The 26,405-nt window shown below is 40.8% G+C and overlaps 2 protein-coding genes across 7 annotated transcripts in view; one reads left to right on the top strand and one right to left on the bottom strand.

The window, feature by feature from the left end:
- Positions 1-258: 258 nt before the first annotated feature.
- Positions 259-24,566, top strand: lancl2 (LanC lantibiotic synthetase component C-like 2 (bacterial)). 6 transcript variants are annotated; one of them, XR_005896522.1, is made up of 13 exons: positions 259-423; positions 4,703-4,820; positions 4,930-5,137; positions 5,255-5,402; positions 10,467-10,613; positions 12,313-12,495; positions 14,516-14,692; positions 15,926-15,998; positions 17,317-18,759; positions 20,794-20,857; positions 22,443-22,802; positions 24,092-24,159; positions 24,508-24,566. XR_005896522.1 is itself a non-coding variant. In XM_041065565.1 (9 exons), exons 1-9 carry the CDS (start codon positions 259-261, stop codon positions 17,391-17,393), a joined length of 1,296 nt encoding a protein of 431 aa, XP_040921499.1. In that variant the 3' UTR covers positions 17,394-20,322. The 6 variants fall into 6 exon arrangements, 1 of the variants encoding a protein (XP_040921499.1); XR_005896524.1 differs by lacking the exon at positions 24,508-24,566 and having other exon boundaries at positions 17,317-18,357; positions 18,675-18,759; positions 24,092-24,191; XR_005896525.1 differs by lacking the exons at positions 20,794-20,857; positions 22,443-22,802; positions 24,092-24,159; positions 24,508-24,566 and adding an exon at positions 19,986-20,322 and having other exon boundaries at positions 17,317-18,357; positions 18,675-18,759.
- vopp1 (VOPP1 WW domain binding protein) overlaps positions 24,564-26,405 on the bottom strand; it is a 56,412-nt gene continuing 54,570 nt past the window's right edge. The window contains exon 5 of the mRNA XM_041065566.1: positions 24,564-25,455. Within this exon, the coding sequence (XP_040921500.1) occupies positions 25,250-25,455 (206 nt within the window). The 3' untranslated portion in view covers positions 24,564-25,249. The remainder of the gene's footprint in view (positions 25,456-26,405) is intronic.

Below are 26,405 nucleotides of genomic sequence, written 5' to 3' on the forward strand. Positions count from 1 at the left end.
ATTGGCTGAAATTCATTTAAACATTTTGTTCTGTCTTTAGTATAATGAAAAGTAGCCCGGGATATAACTTTGCATGAAGACTTTAACACATAAAAACACATTTTCATGACCATATTCCATTATCATATCATTCATTCGTGTCGCTTTGGTGTGTTTTATCATAAAACAGTCAAATGTCTGAAGCGCGATTGCTTATTTCCACTTTAATGTCCCTACAGTGTGCCTGAGGATTTTTATCCCTGCCGAGCCACCGTAGCGATGGGAGATAACATGTCCAAGCGACTGAAGCTAATCTCGGCTACAGAGGCAGAGATGGAGGAGCGCTCTTTTCCAAACCCGTACCCTGACTGGGACCAAGGAGTCGTCACCTCCAACTCCGGAGCAGACGCAGACTACAATGAACCATTTGATGCTGAGGGAAAGGTGAGAGGTTTTTGCGTTCGCAGTATTTTTTTAAAATATAAAAATAACATCTGTTGACGTGCTAACACGAACAGCAGCTAGCTTGGCCCAAACTTTCACTAGTGTCGCAGTTTGCGAGATTTGCCACTACTTGTTGTAACGTTATATTTATCTGTAATGAGTGAATTAGAGACATTTGAGGCAGTGGTGGCATGTGGGGTTCATGCTAAATGGCGACATCGAGGACAAATGGTCAACAATTCTTCGGTCTCATCAACTGATGAAGTATATATATATATATATGTGTGTTTTTATAAGTTGGTTAACTTCATTGCGTATCATAGTAATATCTGTTATTTATTTGGATGCTGGTATAGTTTGTTTAGTGCCTGAAGAGCTTTTTTTTTTTTTTTTTACCTTGATATATGTAGAGTATTGAGTATTTTGAGCTGTGTGATGGGCGTTGCGCACCTTCAGGGCCCTCACAGTGCAGAGCACGCTAACATGATGTTTAGCTCTCAGGTGGAAGTGAAACAATATGCATCAATATCTTTCTAAAGTAATAAGCTGTCGGATACATAAAACTCTTAACTTATTAAATTAGTGTGTTTTTACTTTATTTAACTGTGACAATTGTGTTGATTCTACATATGTACTTTTACAGTAACTAAACAAAACTTTACCAACTGATGTGTTTATCATATGATGACGGTTGCAGAAATAATAAAGAACATGGAGACAGTTTAAGTATTCAGTTCAAAATGCAGAGCAATTTTTAGCATCATCAGCCAGTGAACGTTGTGCAACCAAACTGCAGCAGGGAGTCTCTCCAGAGTCTGCAAGCAGCAGGAATCAGGAGTAAAGTCCACAGGGCCAACAGGCACTGAGTCTGCTGTGACTTTGGTACAAATCTGGCGAGCCCCAAAGCTCCCAAGTGGTCTCTTTGGGATTCTTCTTCATATGGTCTCCAGTTCGGCATGTACGGGAAGTGTCGAGGGCTGGTATCACCAGCAGCTGAATCGAGTTGTGTATGGTGGATTGTAGGACTGTACGGTCTCAGAAGAAAACACGTACAGCTAACATTAAGCTTCGAGGGGGAAAGCATGTGACAGTCAGTCACTACCTGCGCTGCTTAAAGCAAGCTAATCTTGTCACACGGGACTCAGGTGAGCTTGTAACACAAATTCAAGTTGTAGATGCTTCCATCTACACAGCTGGCAGGTTAGTGGCATAGAAAACCAAATAGGTTAGAGAGGGCAAGTGCTTTTGTCATGTGAGAGGCAGCATTTTAAAGGTTGGCGGGTCATGACAGCTGGCAGCCAGAGGCCACTAGGCTTCCACATGCAAACTGTACTCTCAGGCGTGGCTGCAGGAATGGATCCCAATATCTCTAAACTGTGTAACTGTGCCATTAAAACAAAACGAGTTGTGTTGACATTGTTACATCAGGTGCCAATGAGACGATGACAAGAGATCCAGGAAGGTCAATTTGAGTCGTGCGTCTAAGAGTTTGCAGATGCATTTTATAATAACATGAAACACCACAACAGAAGTCACACACTATCACTTAGCTTAAAAATATAAATACAGCTTTCTTGTTATAAAATAATCTACTAAGAATGTGCCCTTGCATGTTTTTAATTGGCTAGCAGAGTGCGTTTCCGAATGATGGTGAATTGCGTTGCATGTTGCGTTTTGCCAGATGACCTTGCGTTGGCACTCCTGTTGCACCAGTTCACATTCAAATGAATGATAGGGCTGTGTTGCTGTCGTGTATATGAACATGGCTTTGTATTTTTTTGTGCACCTAATGGTAAGGGTCTAAGAATAACGCAACTGTCAGCATGTTGTTGGTTCCAAACAGTAATTTAGTACTGTGTATATTTGTGTGTAAGATACACCCAAATCCTACTAATAATTAATTATGCATTGTATAAATTGTTTATATTAGTGGAGCTTTAGGCTTTTCAGTCTTGTCTAACACTTTTAGTTGTACTCTCTCATTCTCCTCTTGGCTTTTCTGAACGTTCCATTGTTATGCTAAACAGTAACGTTTATTCTTGTGAAACAGTCCTGTCTGTCACTTTGCCTCTGCTTTGTTCTCTTTCCTCCACCATCCATCCCTTCATCCGTGGATGACTGCGGCAGTGAGTCAGAGCGGGGAGAACAGAAAGGCTTGGTCATAATCCTCTCTGTTTGAGGACAGAGGGCACACTCTGGTCAGCCTCTCTGAGTTTTGGCCTCAAGGGCTCCCTGTTCTTTTTGTACTACACTGGGGGGGGGGGGGGTTCTCTGACCGACGAGTGACTTCTCTGGATCAGAATGCAAACTTGGGGCAGACTAAAGCAGTTTTATCGATGGTAGTGTTTCCTGGAGGATAACAATACAACATGGTCAGGGAAAGTTTTACCACCAGTGACATAGCAATCAGTTTAGAAGGAAGATTATGTATGCTACCCCTCCTCCCTCCTCTGTCGGAGTTCAGAAGGAAAAACAGCCACCAGTTCGAGTAATCATGTTTCCTACAAAAGACTGAATTTCTTCTTGTATTTTTGTTTTAATTCCTATCCTTACATGACTTTTTTTTGGGTTGAAATGACTCACTTGCAAAATTAGATTGATTGATAGATTTATTGTTGTTGTGGGCAGATTTCTCATCAAAATTCTTAGAAATTTTTGAAATAATGCAAAAGCAGCTACTCATTTTCAGTTAGCGACTGACACTGTACTTTATTGGTCATATAGCTGTTGGATAATGTTGCTGGGGTTGCATTCAGGACCATGTTCCATGCAGCGAGAATATGGGGGATGTGTTATCCTGAACAGGATTTTTTTTTTGTTTATGTAACGTATCCCTGGAAACGAACGTGAGAAGTTAATGTTGTGGTAAGCTAATTAGCTGTACATGCTAATGTTTGCATTTTGAGCAGATAATAGTTTTTTTTTTAGTTTTTTACACATTCCTTTCTTTATAGATGGAGTTTCTGTCCTTCTACAGTCATGCAACCTGCTGTGCCTAGTTACGGTTTCTAAGCTATGATTGGACAAGTGCTGTTCAGGGGATGGGTTTAGCTGACGGTCAATTGATTAGTCATTGACAGCAAATAAATAATGAGTGAAAACACATTTGCCGGAAGCAGCATTTGTGAGGATTTGCTGCTTTTCTTCGTTTCATAATAATTAATTTCCGATTACAATATTTACCTTATAGCCCAATGTGCATTGAGTAAAATCAGATCAGAAATCAGATGCAGATAGGTGCCAGCTTGTGAAAAACTTTTTGCACAGGATCGGCTTTCAGCAGCAGAACAGAGAAATCCATTCTCTAAGCGGTTCCTGTTAATTTATCAGGCCAATGGATAGAGGAGTAAATGGGCCTTGAGTGCAACAAATAGCCCCTGCGTTCCTTGTTTGCTCCCAGACTCCCGTCTGTGTTCGTTTGAGGAGCTGGGTAGTGAGAGACACTCACTGAAATCTCTGTAGCTGCTTTGATTCAGGAAGCTCCCGAGTCCTTCTTTTCATACAGTTTCACACTGTAGGCTGAATGTGACTGGGGCCTGTGGAGAATTAATTAAATCCATATCCACGATCAGAACCAGCCTTTGAAGCATGTGCTGACCTGTGATGTTAAATCTGTAGAGGGTAAATAGAGCCTTGTGGAAAATTACCTCATTAATATAACATGTTTCCTGAAATGAATCCTCATAATTAAGAGTTTGGATCATAACCTTCTCCCTGATGTCTGAGAAATTATCAGGCTTACCATCTCTAATGGTAGATAATGGACAGGACACACTTTCAGGCATTTTATGACCTCTGGAATTAGCAAAGCAGATGTAGCCCTGCAGCTCACGGGTTATTTTATCACTTACCTGATTGAGTCATTAGTAGCAGTGTCGGGGAGGTCAGAAGTATAATCTGTGCAGGTGACATTAGCAGTCAGTTAAGGGTATGGCATCTCTGTTTGGGAATCTGACTGACTCATGCACAGTTGTAAGTAACAAATGAGTGATGTTTGACTTCCGTTTAGCTGCTTCATTTCATTTTATGTGTATGCTGGCCCACTAGAGGATTTGAACTGGATTTTGAGAAAATCAGCCAAAGAAAATTTAATTCATTTGCATTTCCATCCCCCTACTGTTGTGTGAAGAGGAGTTGGTTTGTCGGGATGAACAGCTGGTGTTGCTGATTTTCTGAGTTGGGTGCCATTAAAACTTTGCGGAAGCAGAGGAAGGCGCAGGAAAATGACAAAATTAAGTGTTGCTCAAATCACAAATGTAGAACATTCTCTCCTCCTCAGGTGAGTGCAGCGTTCCAGAGGAAGGTCCAGAGTAAGATCAAAGACCTCCTCCAGCAGATGGAGGAGGGCCTGAAGACCGCTGACCCCCACGACTTCTCCACTTACACCGGCTGGACAGGTCTGTCGCCGGCTTCTGCCCATTCCATGTTTCCGGTTCAGCCTACCACTCGTCTCCAAAGAACGGCTCAACCGTAGCATCCGCTATTCATGTGCTGTCTTCACTACAGGTATTGCCTTGCTGTACCTGCAGCTGCACCGGGTCTCCCATGAGGCCTCCCACCTGCAGAGGGCACTGGACTATGTGAAGAGGGCCATGAGGGTCCTCAATGGCCGCAAAGTGACGTTCCTGTGTGGTGACGCGGGGCCACTGGCCGTGGGTGCGGTGGTCCACCACAAACTCAACAACACCGCTGACAGCAAAGACTGTGTTTCTAGGTGAGTGACTGTGGATGTTGGTATGAATCTTAGTCTTTTTTTTTTTTTTTTTTAAACTGTATTTCTGTGTCTTAAATGACAACCTCAACCCTGTCAGCAATTGTGTGTTTCTGTCAGACTCCTCCAGCTGCAGCGGTCAGTGCTGAGTCCAGACTCCGACATGCCAGATGAGCTGCTGTATGGCCGGGCCGGCTACCTTTACGCACTGCTCTACGTGAACAAAGAGATAGGAGCTGACACGGTGGATGAGAGCACCATCACAAAGGTGAGACACACGGCAGAAACACATGCATGAAATGAGAGAAACTTTGTACAACATTTATTTTTATTCCTTAGTCAAAGCACGTAGAGTGTCGAGCATCTGCCGTTCCTGGAGTTTAAGCCCATGTTACAAAGAAATATTGCTGGTGTTTCCTCCCTTACTTGAAATTACCATTTTTACAGACATTACAGTGTGTCTCACAGGTTGAGAATTTACTCGTGGTTGGTGGGTGGCGCAGCATGGGACCGATATGCATCTAAAGACTCATGCAGTTTGGTGGGGTACACACAGTGTCCATGTCACTCTGCTCTGCAGCGATACAACAAATTGATTCCTTTAAAGTAAATCCAGGTGTCAGCCCGTTTGAACAGAACCGCTCACTGTCTGTCCTTCACTTGTTGCAGCTACCTGTGGTCCCCATTCATTCAGAAGCTGATTCACTCACTTGTTCACTAAAATGCTGTCCTGTCTCTAGGTTTAGCTTGAGACAAGCTGCTAAAATGTCTGATCAGATTAATGCTATAATAATCTCTCAGCGAACGTCTGTAGAAATATTTAAATGGTCGACGGCCGACATGAAAGCTTCTCTCATTCCTACTGAGCCTTTAAACAATAAAAATTAAAAAGCAAAAAGGGAACTTTTTGGTTTCCTCAGGTCAGGAAAGTAAATTCCGGTTTTTATGTGTTAATAAAAAGTGTAATGCATTTTGTCCTAGTTTTATTTATTTATCTATTTATAAGTACCGACTGTATCAAGAGTATAAACACACATGCATTATATATGTGCGGTTATACAGAATTTATAAGTAAATGGATGTGGACGTGCTCAGTAGAGCCTGAGCAATATTAGAGTTTTCTTGTGATACTGACATTTTTATTTGCGAATTTAAAAGAAGAATCCAATAACAAACTTTTAGCTGATAATAAAGTTTTTTTTTCCACATAATCACATCATTTCTGATAAATATCCCCGTAATTTGGTTATTAAACATTCTAACCAACATATGTGCTGAGTAGGACATTTTACCACACTTCTAAATTTCCTCAAACACATCTCTAGCATTTCTTACTGTGAATTCTTGTTACTTATTGGCTCTAATATATGCTACCAATAAAGTATTACCTTGCCGACCAGCTCTAGTTTATGTCCACTGAAGTGATTTTGCAGGCAGAAGTCTCTAATTTTAATTTTCTTAAAGACAGCAAAATAAATTTTCTAGTTCTCTGTGCTTCACCGTTACAGCTGTTAAGATCGTTTTCAATCTGATAAATAATGAGGAGGGAGGTGAGACTGTGCATAGGAAGGATCTTCAGATGACAGACATCATTTTCCTCAGTAAGGCTGCTGTAATAACCATATGCTCACACTGAGCGGGGACAAAAGTGGACTAGTGGACACACACACGCACACACACAAACACACAGTGGATAATAATCCCTCCAAACACTATTTTGACACACATACACGCTGCAGAAACTGCAGGACCAGCTGTCCCCTTTGGTAAAGTGCCAGGCCAAAAAACACATATACTGTACACACACACAGACACACACACACACACACACACACACACACAGGGACAGAACGGCTGAGCGAGTAGGCAGCAGCAGTGGGGTCGTAGTGGCTCTGGTTATTTTCAGAAATGTTAGAGGTATTTTTATGACCAATGAAGGAATAAAAGTTTTGAAGCTTTAAAGCTCCGGTTTCCCTGCAGCACAGCCAGCTCTTTTCATTTCGCCCATCATTTGTGTTCATATACCTGTCACCAGCACACACAGCACAGCAGCGCTCAGCAGTCTTTAACAAACAGTGACTTTGCTCTGGGGTGCTGTTTAGAGATGCTTTTGTCTTCGTTCTCTTACCTCGGCGTTGCTTTCTCTGAAGCGTCGTGAGACATGTTCTCCTTTGTGTCAAGATCGGCGCTCTAGTTTTGTTCGTTCTCCCACTCTTTGGGGTATTTTCTGTGTGTGTGTGTGTGTGTGTGTGTGTGTTTAGCCTGTTACCTGTATACATAGTTTTCTGCCTGGTCTGGTTATGATTGCTAGTTTTTCTTCTCTGACTGACGGCTTGCAGTGCAGGGAGTGTAGCTCAGTGCTGATTTTGTTTGGGTTACAGCCAAATACAGTATGTCTGCTTCGTGACAGAAACTAAAATATGAGGAAAAATTAAAAGCTAGTATTTGTCTTTTGCAGCTGTTGGACAGCTGGGTCCCCCTCCATGCAGACTGAAGCACACAACTCTTTAATGCTGCTTGTCTATTTAAATGTTGTGTACATGACTGGTGGATTAGGAAGATGAAGTACCAGATGATATTTTGTGTTGATAATTTCATACAACAGATTCGACGGTTTATTCAGTATGTGTTCAGTGTTAACTCCAGGCAGGAAAAACCTTGGTGAGACAGATGACGCTCATAATCAATAGCGATTAAGGACAGCATTTGCAAATCGTTAGAAGAATAAAGATCGCCCGAATCAGCTTGAATCGGACTAATATCGGCCCAGTGTGCTGACAAACTGACGGAGTCTGAACATAAATGAGGTCAGTCTCCAGCCTCTGCTTGTTCTGACAGCACTGACACAGTCTGAGTCTGAATCACTTCAGATGCACATGAAGAATTTGAATATTTAATTTAATTAGTTTGAATCTGTTTAGCCAGTTACAGTCAGGGCCTGTCCAATCCCCTCGGTGCTGAATCCCACTGGCTCCGGTTTGTTTGCAGTGATTAATTTACATGGCAAACAGATTCATTTCCCCTGAATAACATTTTCTCCCTTTAACAGAAACGACTGATTGCTTATTGAGGCTTTTGTGTTTGTGTGAGAAAGGGTCAGTTAAAGTTAAATGTATGCGGAAAGCCTTGAATATTCATACGTGTGGATAAATTTAAATAAAACTAAATGTTTTGATTTAGTTTTGATTTCCACACACCGGGAAATGTATGTTTTGAAGAATTAGTTGTTGTAGGGAGAAAGAAAGGAGCATTTGAGGCAAGCAGAGGGAGTGATGGCAGTATGGATGTATAGAAGTGAAGGGATGTGTAAATGAACACGCTGGCTCTAAATCTGCTTTGTCATGAGGGAGGTGTTACTGCTGCTGCTGCAGAACTGTTTTCCTTTCTTTTTCACTCACGCTGTCTTGCATTGGGACAATGTAAACTGCTGACTCAGAACCCCCAGCCCCTAAACACACACACGAACACACATATACACTGTATATAATCTAATCTAATAACATTTATATAATTCATTACAAAACGTTTCCTTACCGGGCTGAAGCTTGCTGTTTCGCAAATCTGCCTGCAACACACAACATATGTGGAGGCAATCAGAGAGAGAAAAGATAAAAAATAAAAATAAATTACTTTTACACAACAAACTGACCCAAAAGGTTGCCTGATTTGGAAAAAAAACAAAAACGATGCCCATAGAGAAAATGATTTGATCTCTGGCTCCCCTGTTTATTGAGTTCAGCTGTTGACCTTCTCAGATAATTTGCTCCTCTCAGGGCTTGCCTGGCCTTCTGTCACATTTCCACATTGGCCCTTTAATTATGGGAGGCACTGATGCATATGTATAGGTCTCAGTTAGCCCTAAACAGATTTGAAATGTCAGTGGAACCCACCATGTGCAGCCTTAAAACTAATACTCAGATTTACCAATTGCTTCTTTATATTTTAGTGCCCAGCAATGGCCTCTTTACACATATTAACTGCATTAAAGTGCACTGCATTAAACTGCATTAAATGCATTAACTGCAGGAAGGGCAAACTTCATGCAGTTCTAGAATTCCCAAAATGCGCCTCGCTAATAGGAGAAACAAAAATCCTTCAGAAGCAGAACATTGAATCACTGATCAATAAATTTTTTTTTTTTTTTTTTTTTTTTTTTTTTTTGGATCAGATGTGACAATGGGCCTTGTAATAATAAAAGAAAGACATAAAATTCAGACACAATATAAGAGAGAATTAAAGTCTAAACACACACACAGGTTGTGAACAGCGTTTTAAAAAAGGTGTTTCCACAGATTTTAAGTCCAAAGAGGAAGGAGCTCCAAAGCAGGAGACGTCACTTCAAATCCTGATTAGATATTGTTAGATATATTAGATGATTTCTTCAATCTTCTTTCGAAGAATTCTGTTCTAGTTTTGAAGACTCTTTCAGAATCTCTCTTTCGATTTTTCCATGCATATAATTTCTGGATAGGGCTGTGCGGTGATGTAGAAGGGCTCGTGGAGGTAATACCTCATGTGTAAACTTTTACAAAACAACACCAAGGCCTCGGCTAGTACGGTTAGTTGTGTAGAGACAGGCGGGCTGTTGTCTCTGTAGTGATGTCCACAGTGTGTGGTTGTCATGTTGTATAACTGGCGCTGCATCTGAATCACTGGAACTACTGTGACACGAGCGTAGTGAGGTGAGATCCCGGGTGTCAGATCTTTTTCTGCCTCAGCAGTGTTTACTCAGCATGAATCTACGCTGTATAAGGAGGCGGTGGTTAAATGTAGTAGGCTCTGAATCTACAAGAGGCATCGCATCAAGATGCGTGTTCTCGGTTTTTGGGGAAAGGGTGGAAGGAGTCAAGGTCTCAAAATGGAAATGAGATATACTTTATTTTCAGACAACCACAGAACTTGAGTTAGAGATATGAAAGTTGGAGAAATAAAGTCCCTCACAGGGGCAAAGGCTTTTTTTTTATCTAATCGAAAAGAATATATTAACCTTAAAATGAAGACCATCTTCCATATTTCTTAATATTATCTTAATAATATCTGCAATATACCTTGTAGACTGCATCAGAAAGCTGTTGATTCATTTCTATCATGCGATTTCAGAGTCATGCTTCTTTACACAGTCATACAAAATCAGACCTCAATAAAACATTCCAGTGGACTCTCAGTGGATGTTCTCCGGGACAAACCTGAGGACACATCCTGTTCTCAGAAATGAAAACAACTAAAGGACCAATTAGTTTTCCTCTCAAATCTTCCCCCCTCTCTCTCTCTCTCTCTCTCTCTCTCTCTCTCTCTCTCTCTCTCTCTCTCGCTCTTGCTCTCCGGTCTTCAGGTGGTGACAGCCATCATGGAATCGGGGAAGAACATGTCAGCGGAGCAGAAGAAGACAGATCGCTGCCCTCTGCTCTATGAATGGCACAAAAAGCAGTACATCGGGGCGGCCCACGGCCTGGCTGGCATCTACTACATACTCATGCAGGTGAGTAGAGGGCAAGAGGCTGAATGGGTCAACGGGCTGGTGGGAGGATGAAAGGATGGTGGTTATGTTTGCCTGGATGAGCCAGTGTCTCAAAGACATAGTTCGTCTTAGTTGTGTTAAAGCTGTGTGCAGTTCTGACTTGTGCACAGTTCCTGCAGCACTGCTGTGACTGAAAAGGCAGTGCCACACTTAATTTGTTCACACATCAGCCATTTTGCCTGCGACAGCGCGCTCGGTCTGTGTCGGTCTGCCATTTAAAAACTAGGAAGAAGGGATTCAAGTGGTTTCAGTAAGCATCACATGTGCTTTACACTTAAATCTCTCATCTCACCTCAGAGGATATCCCTGAAACAGTCATAAAACATGGCATAGATAAGTAGACTAACATAATGGTTGTCATAATATTAACACTGGCACTTTGTTAAATTAGATCCACATTTCCCATAAACTTTGGTGCAGTAAAGATAATCGTCAGTCAGAGCTTAGACCCACGTGGCTTTCATTTATGATAATGTTCTCAAATTGGCTTAAGATTCATTTCATCACTGGACTCATTCCAGTACAAACTGCAGCAAGGAACATTCATCGGTGGCTTAACGTTGGTGTAATGTCTGAAGTTTGGAGGGCTGTGTTGTCCTGGGCTGGGAGCCAGCGGAGCTGCTAACTCCTACAACCAGGCATCACGTAAGTGCTGTCGACTGCTTTGCTAAATCAGTTCGTTTTGTGGGATTTTATCAAGGTGGTGGGCTGCACGAAGTGGATCTTCGTCTGCCGCTTAATTATTTCTCGGCTGCATTAAGCATCAGAGAACAAATTAAATCAAAAACAGATATGAAAGTCGATGTAGGAATTGTTTTCGCATCTGTGTTTCATAGTTTGATATATGTGCCATAAAAAGTGTCACATTAGTGCCACTCATAGAAATTGAAACTGAGTCTGTTCTGATAATTCTGCTTGCGTTTAAAACCGGTCCACAGAGTTTACTGTGTCTCTGTGCATGTTCATTGATGTTCTCATTAACACACTGAACTCCTTCTTGTTGGAAATTAATAATTCATTCCTGCATCAATCTGAGGGTGTGTGCCGAGTCCATCTCCTGAAATTCACTTGGGAAATGTCCATAAAAAACAATGTTTATTGATAGTCAACAAAAAAAAAAGAATATTTACCAGTGCAATTCATTTGTTATGGACTTTAGTTTCATATAGCAGAAGCTTTTTTTATGATTACGTTACGTTTTAAACTGATCTACCCCAGCTCCCCGGGCTCCTCCTAGGGAAGGGAAGCCCCCCTGCCACAGCGTCTCTAGTGCATGTGCATGCTTGTGTGTGTGTGTTTTTCATTCACATAAGTGGAGACACAAACTGTGCAGCAGCCGGAACACAAGACAACCACATCCATCCAAGCTTGAGGATCAGTTTATGCTCAATCAGAGCTATTAAATTAAAGAGCAATCGAAGAAATCAGCATTGTTTATAGTTGTTCTGCAGGCAGTTCTGAAGAAGTGTACTGGCTGATTGAGAGTTACATCATGAACTTGGGTTCCCTGCATGACTAAAATGACAATAATGTTACTACATTATGCAGAGATGTTATAGTATGTTTCTTTTCTCTGTGTTGTGTCTCCAGAAGAGGACAGCATGAACTGAGTTGACCGGTAGAAATGAAACTAAGCTCTGTCACTGTCTCTGTCTTCCAGCCAGGAGCAAAGGTCCATCCGGACATGCTGTCAGAGCTGGTTCGCCCCAGCATCGACTACATCCGCCACAAGAGGTTTCGTTCGGGGAACTTCCCATCATCCCTGAGCAACGAGAGTGACCGGCTGGTTCACTGGTGCCACGGAGCGCCTGGTGTCATCCATGTGCTCATCATGGCTCATAAGGTAAGAGTGGTTTGGGCTGTGTGTGTGGTTCGCATCTTGCAGCACCGTCTGAACAGACCTGTCATTAAAGCCTTTTGAAACCACTGTGCCCATCTCAAGCACGTGAACAACACTACCACCTTGTGGCACAGCTGCGCACTGCACGGACAGTAGGTTGAAATGTGTAGTATGATGCCATTTTAAAGGGCTGTGAGCAGTTGACAAAGTTAGGATGTGACTACTTCCTTCCCGACTGAACACCAACTGTGCACACACACACACACACACACACACTGCAGTAATGCATTGCAGGCTAATTTCTTCTTTTCTTGGCAATTAGGGAGCCACTTGGCAGCTAATATGCAGCTATTCTGGTATTCTCATTTCTCTCACTAATGCAAAGACTCTTTGGCACCACAGGGAGGAACGCACAATAAGAGACTAAATTGCTTATCGCTAGCTCACAATGAAGAGAACAAACAACCAATCAGCCATTTGGTGTTTGCGGAAGGAGCGTTTCAGTGGGACCATGCGCCTATTTTGTTAGTGGAACATTTCAGGTAAACTTTTGCAGCTGTAATGTCTGTATTCCATTTAGGGCTGCCGTAATGGAGTTTATTACCCACCAAACATCGATTTACGGCAAACTAGAGGCTGCGTGATGGAGTCATTTTCAGAAAACATGAGCATATTCTCAAATATTCTCATCTCTAATGGAGATCTGTTACTATAAAGAGAATCTTGCACACAAGCAAAGCACTGGAGCATCTCCAGTAATATAGGAAGATGTCAAAGAACACAAGGAGCCTTACGTCATTCATGTTGCTATGCAACACAAATTTGTCAATATACCAGCTATGTGATAAACTGTCTCACGAAATAGTGATGTATTTCCCTTCGAAACAGATCAGTGAGGGGGTCGTTCTTATGTGTAAACCAATGGGCTGTGCTTGGACTTTTTAGCTACGCTCACTGGTGTAGGATGACATTGGCTCAGCACTGTTTTCCAGCATGTAGCAGTATTCCAGGAAGTTCAAGTGCCCATTTCACATGAGCTTTAATGGTGCTTTCAATCAGCGAGTTGTTACCACTTCCTAAAATCACAGCCATTTTTTTCCATTTTGCCCTCACAGCTTTTGATGTGTGACCATGGAAACCATAGGAACCACACTAAAGAAAACGATGTACAAGTTCGACATCTCGCTGAATTCTACCCAGCAGTGAATAAACAGGGGGATTTTACTTTGCTCTGTGTTACGCAGCAGCTTCATGTACACAAGCTGCAACTTTTAAAAGAAGTGCTTCCTGTTTGAAGCCGTCAGGGACCTCAGGCTGCTGTTGCAGGCTGGCTAATATAATAGCATCTAATCAGACAAACTGTCAGACTTCCACTGCGTTCTCGCCCTGTCTCGGTTCGTCTCATCAGCTGACAGGTAATCTGTCGGCTCTTTTATGAAACGTAGAAACATCGCGCTGCTCTGGTTTGGATTTATTACCTACTAATGAGGTCTGGACATGTGGGAACATTTAGTCTTTTATGCAGCTCTGCTCTCATCTCTTCTCCAGGGAAAGATACAACATAACCAACCAGCCTGTCAGGAAGATGTTTTCTACGGTGTATGGCTTAAGTGATACAAGGATTATAGCTCATACTGGTTGTTTTGGGTTGAGGCTTATGTTTTATTACAAGGGCTGCCCCCAGATTTTTCTTGTCAGCTTGTAGTTGTTAATACAAGCCATTAGTCACACATTTATGATATTAATTTAATAATTTAAATCTATTTCTTTTCCAGGGGAAATAAATATATTTTATTTATATTTATTTCCTATTTATTTATTTATTCTTGTGACCAACAGACCAATCAAACCTGTGTTGACTAAGACTTTACAGTTTTAGGTTAAAATACACATGTACCTTTTGTTGTTTTGTTTAAGTACAAGGGTGTCTCACAACACCTGTCACCTGTCTTACAGCAACAGCGGTTGTTCAAGCTACCCCTTTGCCTCAGGTTTCATTTGGCTCCATCTGTGTCTTTTCTAGGTGTTTAAAGAGGAGAAGTACTTGAAGGAAGCGTCAGAATGCGCTGAGGTGATCTGGCAGCGCGGCCTGCTCAGGAAAGGCTACGGTATCTGCCACGGCACCGCTGGCAACGGCTACGCCTTCCTGTCCCTTTACAAGATCACCCAGGACAAGAAATACCTGTACCGGGCCTGCAAGGTAAGAAAGAGGAAAAATACAACAAAAAAAAACATCTCTCAGTCTCAACCCTACCATCTCCAACCTTTATTTGGTGAGCAGTGATATTATATTGTCCTGTTTCCTTCATTTTCATGCACTTCTATTCTTTTTGTCCATAGAGAGCATCGGGGCTCATGATTAAATTATAAAAGCGGCTTTTAAGTGGGAACCCCATCAGTTTCCCACATCAGAGTGTTTCTGGCTGTTGGGAACCAGTGCTGCGTATGTGAACATAGTTGTGTAAAGCCTTTTGTGTCTCCAGAGGGAGCTGTGTGAAGTCTGATAGATGTCCTCAAGTGATGCTACTTAAGTCTTGGGGGTGTGGAGTTCGAAAGAAGTGAGCTTACCAGACCTCTGCATTCCATTCCTTATCTCTGCTTGAGGCTAGAGGCTCCAGGCTACATTAACCACTACTATCGTAACAGACCCAAATGTCCATCCAAGCTAAACTGTCAGCGGTCCAGTTGCATTGTGGGTACTGACCCTTAATCTTTATGTGGTTTGATTGTAGGCACCAGGTTCCTAAAAACAATATCTGTGGATCTGCTGCATCAGTTTTGATTGGAGTGTGATTCTCAGTCAGTGGACGTAATCTTAAGGCAGTAGTATAACAGCTGAGATACTGGTAAAGGTTTATGGTAACAGGCTAGGAAGATGATGCTTGTTGAAAAGTATTGAGATACATATATTGTGTGTTTACCAGCCTTAAAAGCTGCTGATGTCACATACCCTCATCAGAGGTCACATTATTTCACAATGCTGTTATTTCATAGTTTTCTTTTGAGACCAAAACAGCCGTCACACAAATGAAGCGTGAAACTAATTATTTCTGTTATGAAACCAGCAGAAACTGCATTGTGTTACACGCCAGGACTACATTAAAAATCTAATTTTCCTCACCATTAGCAACCGGTAGCCAATGGTATGCTTACTATTAACTGGATATATTTTATATATTTCATACAAGTCCTCCTCCCCAAAAATCTCATCAGTGGAGTTATCATAGCAACAGTCGCTAAAATGATCTAAGGAGGCTTTTTATTTCTCTTAGCATAGAATTAAAGAACATTTCATTCCCTGAAATGTGTTGTTGGTAGCAACATTTTAATGAAGTAATTATTTGAGGTATAATTTTCTATCTTTTTTTTTTTGCATTTTCTCAATTACATACTAATGAATGTCTATAAACATGTTGCTGTTACCTTTCCCCAGTTTGCTGAGTGGTGTTTGGACTACGGCACCCACGGCTGTCGCATCCCAGACAGACCCTACTCTCTTTTTGAAGGTACCAAATATTTATTATTCAGCTTTCCACCACGCCGACAAAAAAACTGCTGAGCCATTTGTCTTCCCATCATAGAAACCACATCTTCTAAATCGATGTAATATCGGACCTGTAATTTGTGTTTCTGACATTTAGCCTTCTGTCCATCAGAGGCCAATATTACAGCAGGCTGACTAGTTTTGTCTGTGTGAACTTAGAGTGGCCTTTCACTTAGCTGTGATGAAAGAATTAAAGACACAGTTGGCAGCACAACACTGCAGAAAAGCTCCTTTTTGTATTGTTGGAGATGTGGAGATACAATATACTTCTTATTTGTTATTTTTTTCGAAATAATATTGGGATTAATTTCTCTCATATTAACCCAGAGAGGCTTGCAAATAAGAAGATTTGTATTATTGAAACACAGCGTTTTCATCAGCTGCTTGGCTACCAGCTGAATAGTAACGTCCAGTAACACTGATGCATGTAATCTTTTGAATGTCTCACTACTCTGCTACGCTCATGCTAACACTGTTCACTGCCACAGCTTCCTCTACGACCCCACCTTCGCTGTTAACTCTATGCGTTCACATAAATCTTGATGTAGATTTCATTATGTGTCATGCTGAAATTTAGCACGAATTTCATCTTCGGCCCATGTCATCAAGTGTCGTGTCTGTTAGGACCGTCTGCATGTACCCCAGTTTGTGCGTAAAGTTCACTATAAGTTCTTGAAGGATTGGTGCACATTTTGGAAGTGATCGGGGACAAAATCCAAAGTCCCTGTTCTGTGCAAAAATATAGTCCAAAGTTCATATTGGGTTCAGCAGTCTGAGTTAGCCAAACCAGTGAAGTATCTTCCAAAGTTGCGGCCCTTTTTTTTACGGCCTCCACTGCAGGTCAACAAGGAATCATCTATCATCCATCTAGGCTCTAATACAATATATTTAACTTAACCTCCAATCCTTCATAAATACAGGTAAGCCTGTGTAATTTCTGAATGCATGCACTGAGAAATATGTGTTTCACAATTAGTAGTATTAGTAAGTTCTCACACTTATCACTGTTAACGGCTCATACATTAGCAAGGTTTGGTTGCACTCACACATGGCCGTCAGGAGGTGTACAAAATAAATAACTAATCTCCATCTTAATATTATAACTAGCCTGTGTTTATGCGGAGAACAGCTGGTACAACAGTCTGTCCAGTCTGAGTGTCCACGTGCTATATAATTATTTTACAAATGTCTGCATTTTTTTTTTCCCTCTTGTGGCTTTTATCAAGAATGAAGGCCAGTGAAATGTTTAGCTGGCAGTAATGGATGTGTTTCCTCTTCAGGTATGGCGGGGGCCATCCACTACCTTTCAGAAATGGCGAAGCCTGAAACTTCCTGTTTCCCGGCTTTTGAACTTTGACCTGCCAACTCAACTAGCGGGACTGAGGATGATGAAGGGGGACAGGGAGAAATGGTTTCTGGAGCTAACTTGAGTTTTTTTGTTTGTTTTTTTTGCTCAAACACTGGACAAGTATGTGTTTGTGATATAGCTTTTCAGCCATGGCCATCGGTGAGCAGCGACCAAATTGGACGGAAGTTAAAGAGGAGACTGGAACTAAGCAAAGTGCAAATCAAAGAAATATCAATAAGGATAAAGGGAAGATTATTTTTGGACAAAACTGCAGGTTGAATCTTGTTGATGCAGTGAAAACAAAAACAGCACTGAAGAGGACAGTGTTAATGGATATTTCTCTTCTTGCGGCCGGTCACTTGCTTCCTGTGCAGCTTCCTGTCATTCTTGTGGTCCTATGGCTCAGAGGTCCCCTGTCGTCCCTCGTCACCCATTACAGTTTATTGCCATCTGGCATGGACACAGAGGAACACACCCTAAGCCCTCAGCCTTTAATATCGTAGCACCTAGGCCAAGAAAGAGGGTGTGTGTGAGTGTGTGTGTGCGCGTGTGTGAAGTGAAGTGAACTAAAGCTGTTTTGGTATTTCTATGCCCCTGCATGCTCACCGTAAATGGCTTCTGGTGCCTCATATCCTGTCAATGTAGTGATTTCCTCTTCCTGTATTTGTAGCTGTGCTGTTGCAGTTCTCCAGGTATTTGTCACATATTGGAGGGGGGGCGAGGGAGTTTGTCTCATCTTTCGTTTCACTGAGAAGTCCAAACTGGCTTTGTACTGCTTATTGCGAAGACGACCCGTGTATCAGCTGTAAAGTCAAACGTTAGCTATCAGTCTTTAGCTATTTAAACCTTCTGTCCCTTTACAAGATTGGCCATCTGACAGCATTCATTACCACCAGACGTCATGAGGGAAGTGCTGAAATTGCAGATGGGGTTTAAGTTAAGCAACAGCTAACAAAAAAACTTCTTATTTATGGTAAGTTATTTTCATGTAGAAATTTCTTAGCAATTTTCTTAGCAAAACTGAATTTTAATTTCAGTTTGAAGTATGAAAGCCAAGCATACCATACATTCACAATTGTCAATTGTCAGTGATTCCTTGACAAATGAGAAATGTATGTGGTATTTAGGTTTTTTGTGGCATAGAAACTGTACTAGCTAGGTAGCTAGTTATCTAGGTAGGAAATTTTAAGTGAGATGATTTTTTTTCCCACAATATGACGAGTGTCTGATTAATTTAAATAAAAGTTAAAAGTCTTCTGCTAAAGAAGTTTTTTCCATTTGTTTTTTTAGGTACCGGGAAAAACAAAGCCTTGTTTTATTGAAAACCAGTCCAAGCTAGCTTGTTAGCTTGCAGCACGTGTTGGCGTTCAGTCAGGTATCAGTACATTATAAAATAAATAATTCAGTTGTAGGTATTGCCACACATTCATTTGGGTACGATAGATTATGCCGTGATGGTTTAAGTAATTTAGGAAGGGGAAAGGCCTAAAATTTGTGTTTTTAAACCATGTCCACTTTTGTCAGCTTAAGTACAAAGGCGTTGCTACTGGCGTTAAACTTTCTCTACCACAACATGTGCTAATCCTGTTTCTCAGGTGTCCCTCACTTTAGGTCGTTACTTCACCTACTACTGCTTAATGTACATAAACAGCTGTAAAATCAGACATCTGTCTTGTGCACATTCATGAGGTTTTTGAACAGAAATGGAGCCAAACACGGAGGTGTTGAAGCATACTGGCATATATATCATTTGGGTTAGATTAGCAGACTCAAACCTGATAGTGAGAACTACTCATGTTGTGGTTTAATGAAATCTGCATCCGAAGTAATATCTGCATTATTAGCTCAGATAGTTGTGCCCCCAACTTTTATTATTTTGTGTACCATCTAGAAATAAGACAGGCTGCAGGGTGTTGCTACCACGTCGGTTCAGGTGCCATCTGGGTTCAGTATCGTATCAGAGCTAGGCTTAAAAATGACATGTTTCGTAAATGTATGGCTGAATGCTAGTAATCCAACCACTTACTGAATAAACAAATACTTCAAGAAAAATCCCATTCTGAAATAACACAATCAGGGACTGCATAGCGATTGCCAAAAAGGGTTGCCTGAAACAGCTGCAGCAAAAAACTGAATTAAAAACAATGTAATAACATGCAAAAACGTTTTGCTACCAGGTTTTCTCAATAGCCTTGTCACCATTGAAACATTATGTAAAACATTATCTAAGTTAAAACTCTCTGCTGCACAGTATATTATGTTATTACTTAGAGTGTATGGTTTTTTTTTCATCAGACTTCCCACATTAGGCAGTTGAGTAGGTTTAGTTTAATCTGCACTCCATATGTCACTTTTAGGCTCAACTATAATGCAGCCCTGTGCTTAGATGGTCGCCATGGACTGTGTGATATCAACATAGAGTTAAAATCCAAAAATGATACCTGTACAGTATATCCAGTATTTCCGACAGCACATGAATGCACATAAATGCCTAATTCTCTTGCGGAGATCTCGTCACGAATGTCATTGCATGAGGATAATGTCACATATAAAACTGCGTGTGTGTGTGCGCGTGTGTGTGTGTGTGTGTTCTTCTGTTAGTGTGTTTCCAGGTTCACTGGTCCTTTATAAATGTGTTTGGTGGTGATCTGTCCTTTGCTGCCGGTCCCAGCAGCGAGGACTCTGGACATTAGTGGAGATGTGTTTCGTGTTTGACCTTTGTCCCTGTCTATTTGTTCTGACTCAGCCTAATTGGTGTCAAGTAATGAAGGTGTAAGTTTATTTTTCCTCATTGAACTCTTTGGCTTCAGTGTCAGAGCAGAGTAACATGTCTTAATTGTTCTTCTTAACATGCTTTCAGTGCTTACGAAGGTCATGTGAGGGAATTCAAGCAAGGTTTGATGTTGTTGGAAATAAAATGAACAGAGCTTCTGTAAAACTCGTTTCTTGTTTTATTAGTATGATTTCACACAAAATTACTTCACATATGTTGCTTTCTAGAAATATGGTCGTGTTTGTTCCTCGATTTTGTGTGTAAGGGGGCATTTTGAGCACAGATTTAAGATTTTTGTACGCACATAGGACAATTTATAGAGAAATGATAATTAAAGATCAAATTGATTAAGCAAACAAATCCCTTTTGTGTGCGATGAAACAGCTAATCAAAAATGTCCTACTCCAATCCTTTAACAGGCTCTCATGGTGGCTCGCTGTGTCCGTCAGGCACAACACAAATGAAGCTGTTCAGCACAGTGATTTTCGTTTTGCTCAAATTCAATTGGTCCTTGTGTGAAAATGTTTGCTTTACAAAATATTATTTATCTGTGCACAAAAAAAAAAAAAAAAAGTTCAGAATATCTGTTCATAATTTTGTTCCTGCACTTTTTGACAGCTTTGTTCCTGTTTACAGAAAGTGGAAACACTTGATTGAGCTTGGATGTTTGAAATGAAAGAGCGATGGTCATGTTTTCCAGGTAAGAAAGCTTTAAAACTTTAACATTAGCCTACTGGTTATCTGTCAGGGGACTGGTTGCTACCACTTTGGTGCTGTGGTGAATGTTTCTTCTGTCACTGAGACCTGCTCCTAACACTTTGCTCCCTGTTATTTCACAAAGAAACTGGAGGTAATGAGGAGGACATTTCCAACCATTTTCAGAACAGGGCCTAATAGTTGATGAAGAATTGATTCACTCAGAACTCAGGGTCACTTCCATAGCTGCAAATTCTTAGATCATAAATTCAAGCTTCACACAATGTTCATTTTTAAAAATGCATTGATTCAACTAGATGTTTATTATTAAGATCTTTGTGGTGGTCTTATACACCAAACTGTATTATGTTGAGTTTAAAGTCTGTCATCTGCATATAATATGTAAATAGTGCAGTTAAGCAAATGTAAACGAAGTAGTTCAGTTTGAATGTAAATGCAGTGAAATGATATAAAATCCACGAGTCAGGATCACATTTTATCAGAAGTGAGGTTTATTTACATATTTCACAATGTATAATGTTTTTTTTTTCTTTATGTTGAAATCCTCAAAGCAGATGAAAAGGACATGAAGTTAACAAGGGAGAGAGAACACAGGGTTCAGATGCTTTACCAATTACAGAATCTGTTGCATAGTTTGACATAATTAAACACAACACCTTTGCTAATATTGTGCTATGTATTTCCAATATCAAACAGCCTGAGACCAAAAGAGACTCTGTTGCTGGAAGGGGCCCCAGGCTCGTTCTAAAACCTGCTAGTGGTTTCCTTCAGGAGCCCAGAAACCAGACTGGGGTCAGGAGAGTCTCTGAAGAGGCCTCCCATTGAATCTACAGACTTGTGTGCTCTACAGATGTTCTTTCACTGTGGAGAATCACCACAACTGTGTTGAGAGCAGGGTGGATCAGGGCAGGAATCCCCTCCAAAATGCCGTAAAACAATATTTAAAACTGAAAATGAGCAAGTGACAATTAAATTACCCTAACAAAGAGTCAATTCAGGCTTTTCTGTTGCACAGAGCTTTTACAACCACATCTGGTGCCACAAGGGGAGTTAACTTCAGGACAGGCTGTGGTCATTCTTTAAATTATGTATATCACAACTGGGCATGAAAAAGGAAGAAGTACACCCACATTTATTATTTTTTTTTTTTCATTTTAATGGAAACTAATTCAGAATTATGAGACACATCTCATAATATATCCCATAATATACACATACCATCTCAAAAGCGTATCTGATGATTTGGTAACTTGTTATGACTTGGCACATCATAAAAATGATTTAGTGTCTTATTATGTGACAGTAACTAAATGATGTTAAGTTTCTCATTATTATAAGATGCCATGTCATTTTTATCAGACACCAAGTCATAATAATGAGAACAAATATCAATTATTTAATTTAATTTTTCTAAAAAGAAAAAAAAAAAGTGATTAAATAAAAGGGTTTTTATTTTTTGTTTTGAAACAGATTGGCGCGGCACCTGCCAGAGGAACCTGAGGCGTTCTCAAATTCCTCGCATCTTAACAATTTTTTTAATGAATGAATAAGGCCCATTGTGTTTTCAGCGTGGTCGGTGCTCACCGAGGGAGTGCATCAATTGGGATTGGCGGTGGGGGACAATACTACGCTACAGAGAGAGCTCGGCTACCTCTTGAAACTACCACATCATCAGCTAAGTTTTTTTTTTGTTTGTTTGTGTTTTTTAATTGCAGCACAAAAGTCCGAAAGAGAAACAAAATCATGAGCTACCCCACTGGAGCAGTCATTCTGTTCTTCAGCAAAATGACACACGTCACTCTGTACACACTAGAGCTACAATGTTTTTGACCTTTTTTTTTTTTTCTTCTTTTTTACAAACACGCAGTGAGGAGTCAAATCCCGGGACGTCTCAAGATTCTCTTAACACAAGCAATAAGGAACCGTGAGTGAGTACATGTAAATTCAATTGTGATCCAAATTTGAACAGATACACTTGTTTGCTCAGTCGTGTGATAGTTGGGATACAGGCTGGTTAATTTTCACTGATTCTAATGAGACAAATATATTAGATTTCAATTTGTATAAATTATTATTTATTCTGTTGTTATCAGGGCTTTCACTCTGACTTTAAAGCCTTTTCCAGCCTGATAAGTACAGAGTTTTGGCATAAATCCTGATTTTTTTAATTTATTTTTTTGGCATAGAAATGGTCACACTTGGTGAAATTGCACAGCCCTGATCCAGGACCATAAACTACTAAGTCACAGAGCTGCTCATAGAATTTGTTACAGGAACACTGTTTAAAAAAATACTAAAAAAAGGAGGTTTAAAGGGGAAAAAAAAGGATTATTTATTCAGACAGAGCTGCCAACAGTGGCCAGAAGATTTATTGCAACAATACTTGTGATGAAAGGCATAGTTTGCTTTCTTGTTAAGATGGAAAGATTGATATCAGACATCTGTGAAGCTACAGCCAATAGCCAGTTAGCTTAGCTTAGCATTCAGACTGGGCACAGGGGGAAACAGCTGGTCTGCCTCTGTCTACAGGTAACAAATCCACCAACCAACACATCTACACAACAAAACAAATTTCATGAGCTGATCTGTGATGAAGATGCCATGCAGTGCAATAATACATACATGGATCAGGGCCAGACATCGTATGTTAGCACAGAGTAGTGAATCCCTCGTTGCTAAGTGTACGCTCGCTCTAATAAACACAGCTGTAACATGTGTGTGCTGGAGAGGTTCTACCTGCCTCTGAACCTGCTGCCTTCATTTTCATCTCTACTACAGGAAGGGTGGACGTTCTGCTGAGAACATTTAGCTATATATTCAGCAGGATGTCCCAGAGCACGACTGTAACAGACTTATCGTACCAACCAAGGGGTGAAGTCGTTTAGACAAAAAATTAAATAAAAATCAACATATTCTACTGATGAAAAGGCAGCCAAACTAAGTGCACTGTCAAATAAGTCAATGAACAGTAATTTAGTTAAATCTTAAGTTTTTTTTAAATATAATTTACATAAAGTCCTGATAAAGCCAAGTCCTTCCCTTCTCATCCTCCCTTTCCTCTGATTTTCATTAGATATTGCTATAACCGCATTGAAAAAACTGTTTGAATTGCAGTTAAGATTTGATTTACCTGAGCAGAAACTGTCGCCCTGACAACTTAACCATATTCTTCCAATCCAGTATTTCACCATTAACATGTTTGGGATGTTTGTTGCAGGCAGCCCCTTGAAGGAAAACTAAACATCTTAAGGAGACGAACGCAACATTTAAATGGCATCAGATAACGTGAGTGATGCTAAACAGCCGGTCGAGCAACTGATTCTCCTCTTCACGAGATTTCCACTGATTTAAACAGCCAGTTTCCTGAAGCTGCCCTGAGCCACTCTGAGCTCGCTCGGTGTGTATGAGGCTCTTGGCGCATAACACTCAGTGATTCAGCAGGAATCTCAGATGAGGGACGTGGATCAGCACTGCAGCTCATCCACAGCACAATCACCCTCAACATCACAACATCACACTCACAGAGCAGAAGAATACACTTCTCTCCTTCCTCTCCCTGTTATTTAAATCTCACATTCAACCGTCTACTCATTTATTTATTGTATTAATTTGAAGTATTTCTCTGTAATGTAGGCCTACAGTCCATCCATCCATTTTCTATACCGATTGATCCGTCAGGGTCGCGGGGGAGCAGGAGTCTATCCCAGCTGACTACGGGCGAGAGGCAAGAACCAGGTACCATCAACTATTTTTCCATCTCTGCGTCACTGACAATGTCTGATTCAACTAAAAGCCTTCATTGCTGCTAAAAGGAGAATGAGCCAGTGACTGCTGTGGCTGCTCATTATGTCATTACATAACTGGACTACACATACTGTGATTAAAAATGTATCGAGAACTCATCATTTAGTAAAAAGCTCAGGGTGCAGTAAAATGCTGGATGGAAAATAAGTTGGTGTCATCCTTGGGACTGGTTTTAAGAACCGACACTGTATATCAGTGTCTTTTTTTTTTATTTTTTTTTTATAATTACTTTCAATTAAAAATCATATATCCAGCATTTTAATACATTACGACTTTGACAGGCGTTTTCTGATTCACTTCGCACAGTTATGGCTGTAGTTGCACTGGGAGGGTGGAGGAGGGAGGTGACAGTGGGTGAATCCAAAACCTTCACCTGTCCTCAGTTCAACGAGGCTGGTACGGTCACTGTACACATAGATCCACATAAACCAAGAGTAAATTAAACACTCCAGATGAAACGTATGTGTGTGTGTGTGTGTTTTCCAAGTTTTACGTCCGAAATCCTTCCCTGCATCCTTCCCTCCGTCCCTCTTGCCTTGTCAAGTTCGATCTCCTTTGTGCCTTGCAGACATTACTTCTTATCGCTGTTTTGAAATATTTGTTCGTAGGGCGGCGGTGGGTGGTTGCAGTAGGACGGAGGAGGGGGATAGGAGGCCATCATCATGTGGGCGGAGCCAGGCTGTGCCGCGTACGCCGGGTGTGTCATGGTAACCCCTGGGTCACCACCTGTCATCCCGTTGACCCCGAATCCCTGCATACTTCCTGGCTGCTGGGAGACTGGAAAGAGGAAGAAGAAAAACAGTTATCAGTTAGTTTCAGTTCACTTGCTTACAGACTGTGGTCTACGGCTCTGTGATCATACACTGTCATCTTTTATACACCACATATGGTTCATCATCTGTTCTAGCAAGTTTGGATTCAGCTCTTCAGAAGAGGCCAACATGGCTTTCTAGATGTTTCAAATGATAAAAGATTTCAGCCCTGCTTGATTTGGCAACACCTGTGGTTACTGGTACAAATATTTTGCATCCATTTTTTGTGAGCACTTTGATTACTTCTTGTCCTTATTGGCTTAGGAGTTAATTCTTGGGAAAAATGTAAATGTGTCAACTAGTGTTTTTAAAAAGTCCTCTCCTTGGTCTCAAGGTTGTATAGTATGTAATATACCAATGTTTACACAGTTAAATACTAATGTTAACACAGCAACATTCTATAACAATCACCTCTGATACATACATGTATAATGTCCAGTGATTTCCTTGGTCCTGAGTGCACTATTTGAATTCCATGTGGGAATGGTGGATTCTACCAGTAACAATCCAATTTTTGATGTTATTATAATCTTCAGGATTACAAACCTTAATGCTCGCTGTTCCTACATCCTTTGATAACACTATCAATGACTGCTCACAACGCAGCACCTAACTCCAAAATACCAGCTAGATCGATGACGAGCTAAAAGGCTAAACCAAAACCATTGACCTCATTAAAAAAAGGGCTTTGAATGTAATCATTGACGTGACTTAAAACGTCTTTTTTGTCTAAGCTACCGCTGGTACTGTTACATCACCGAGATTCCTTATTTATCTCTTCTAGGATAAAATGTTTGGCTGCAATCCAAAGCCCCAAATGAACTCTTACGAAACCCCTTTCATGCTGTATTCTCAGAGCAGAGCGTGTCAGAAATTATTAGAGCAGGGAGCTTGTGATAGCGACTATATTTTGAG

The sequence above is a fragment of the Toxotes jaculatrix genome, chromosome 20 (assembly GCF_017976425.1).
Source record: "Toxotes jaculatrix isolate fToxJac2 chromosome 20, fToxJac2.pri, whole genome shotgun sequence".
NCBI classification, from domain to species: domain Eukaryota; kingdom Metazoa; phylum Chordata; class Actinopteri; family Toxotidae; genus Toxotes; species Toxotes jaculatrix.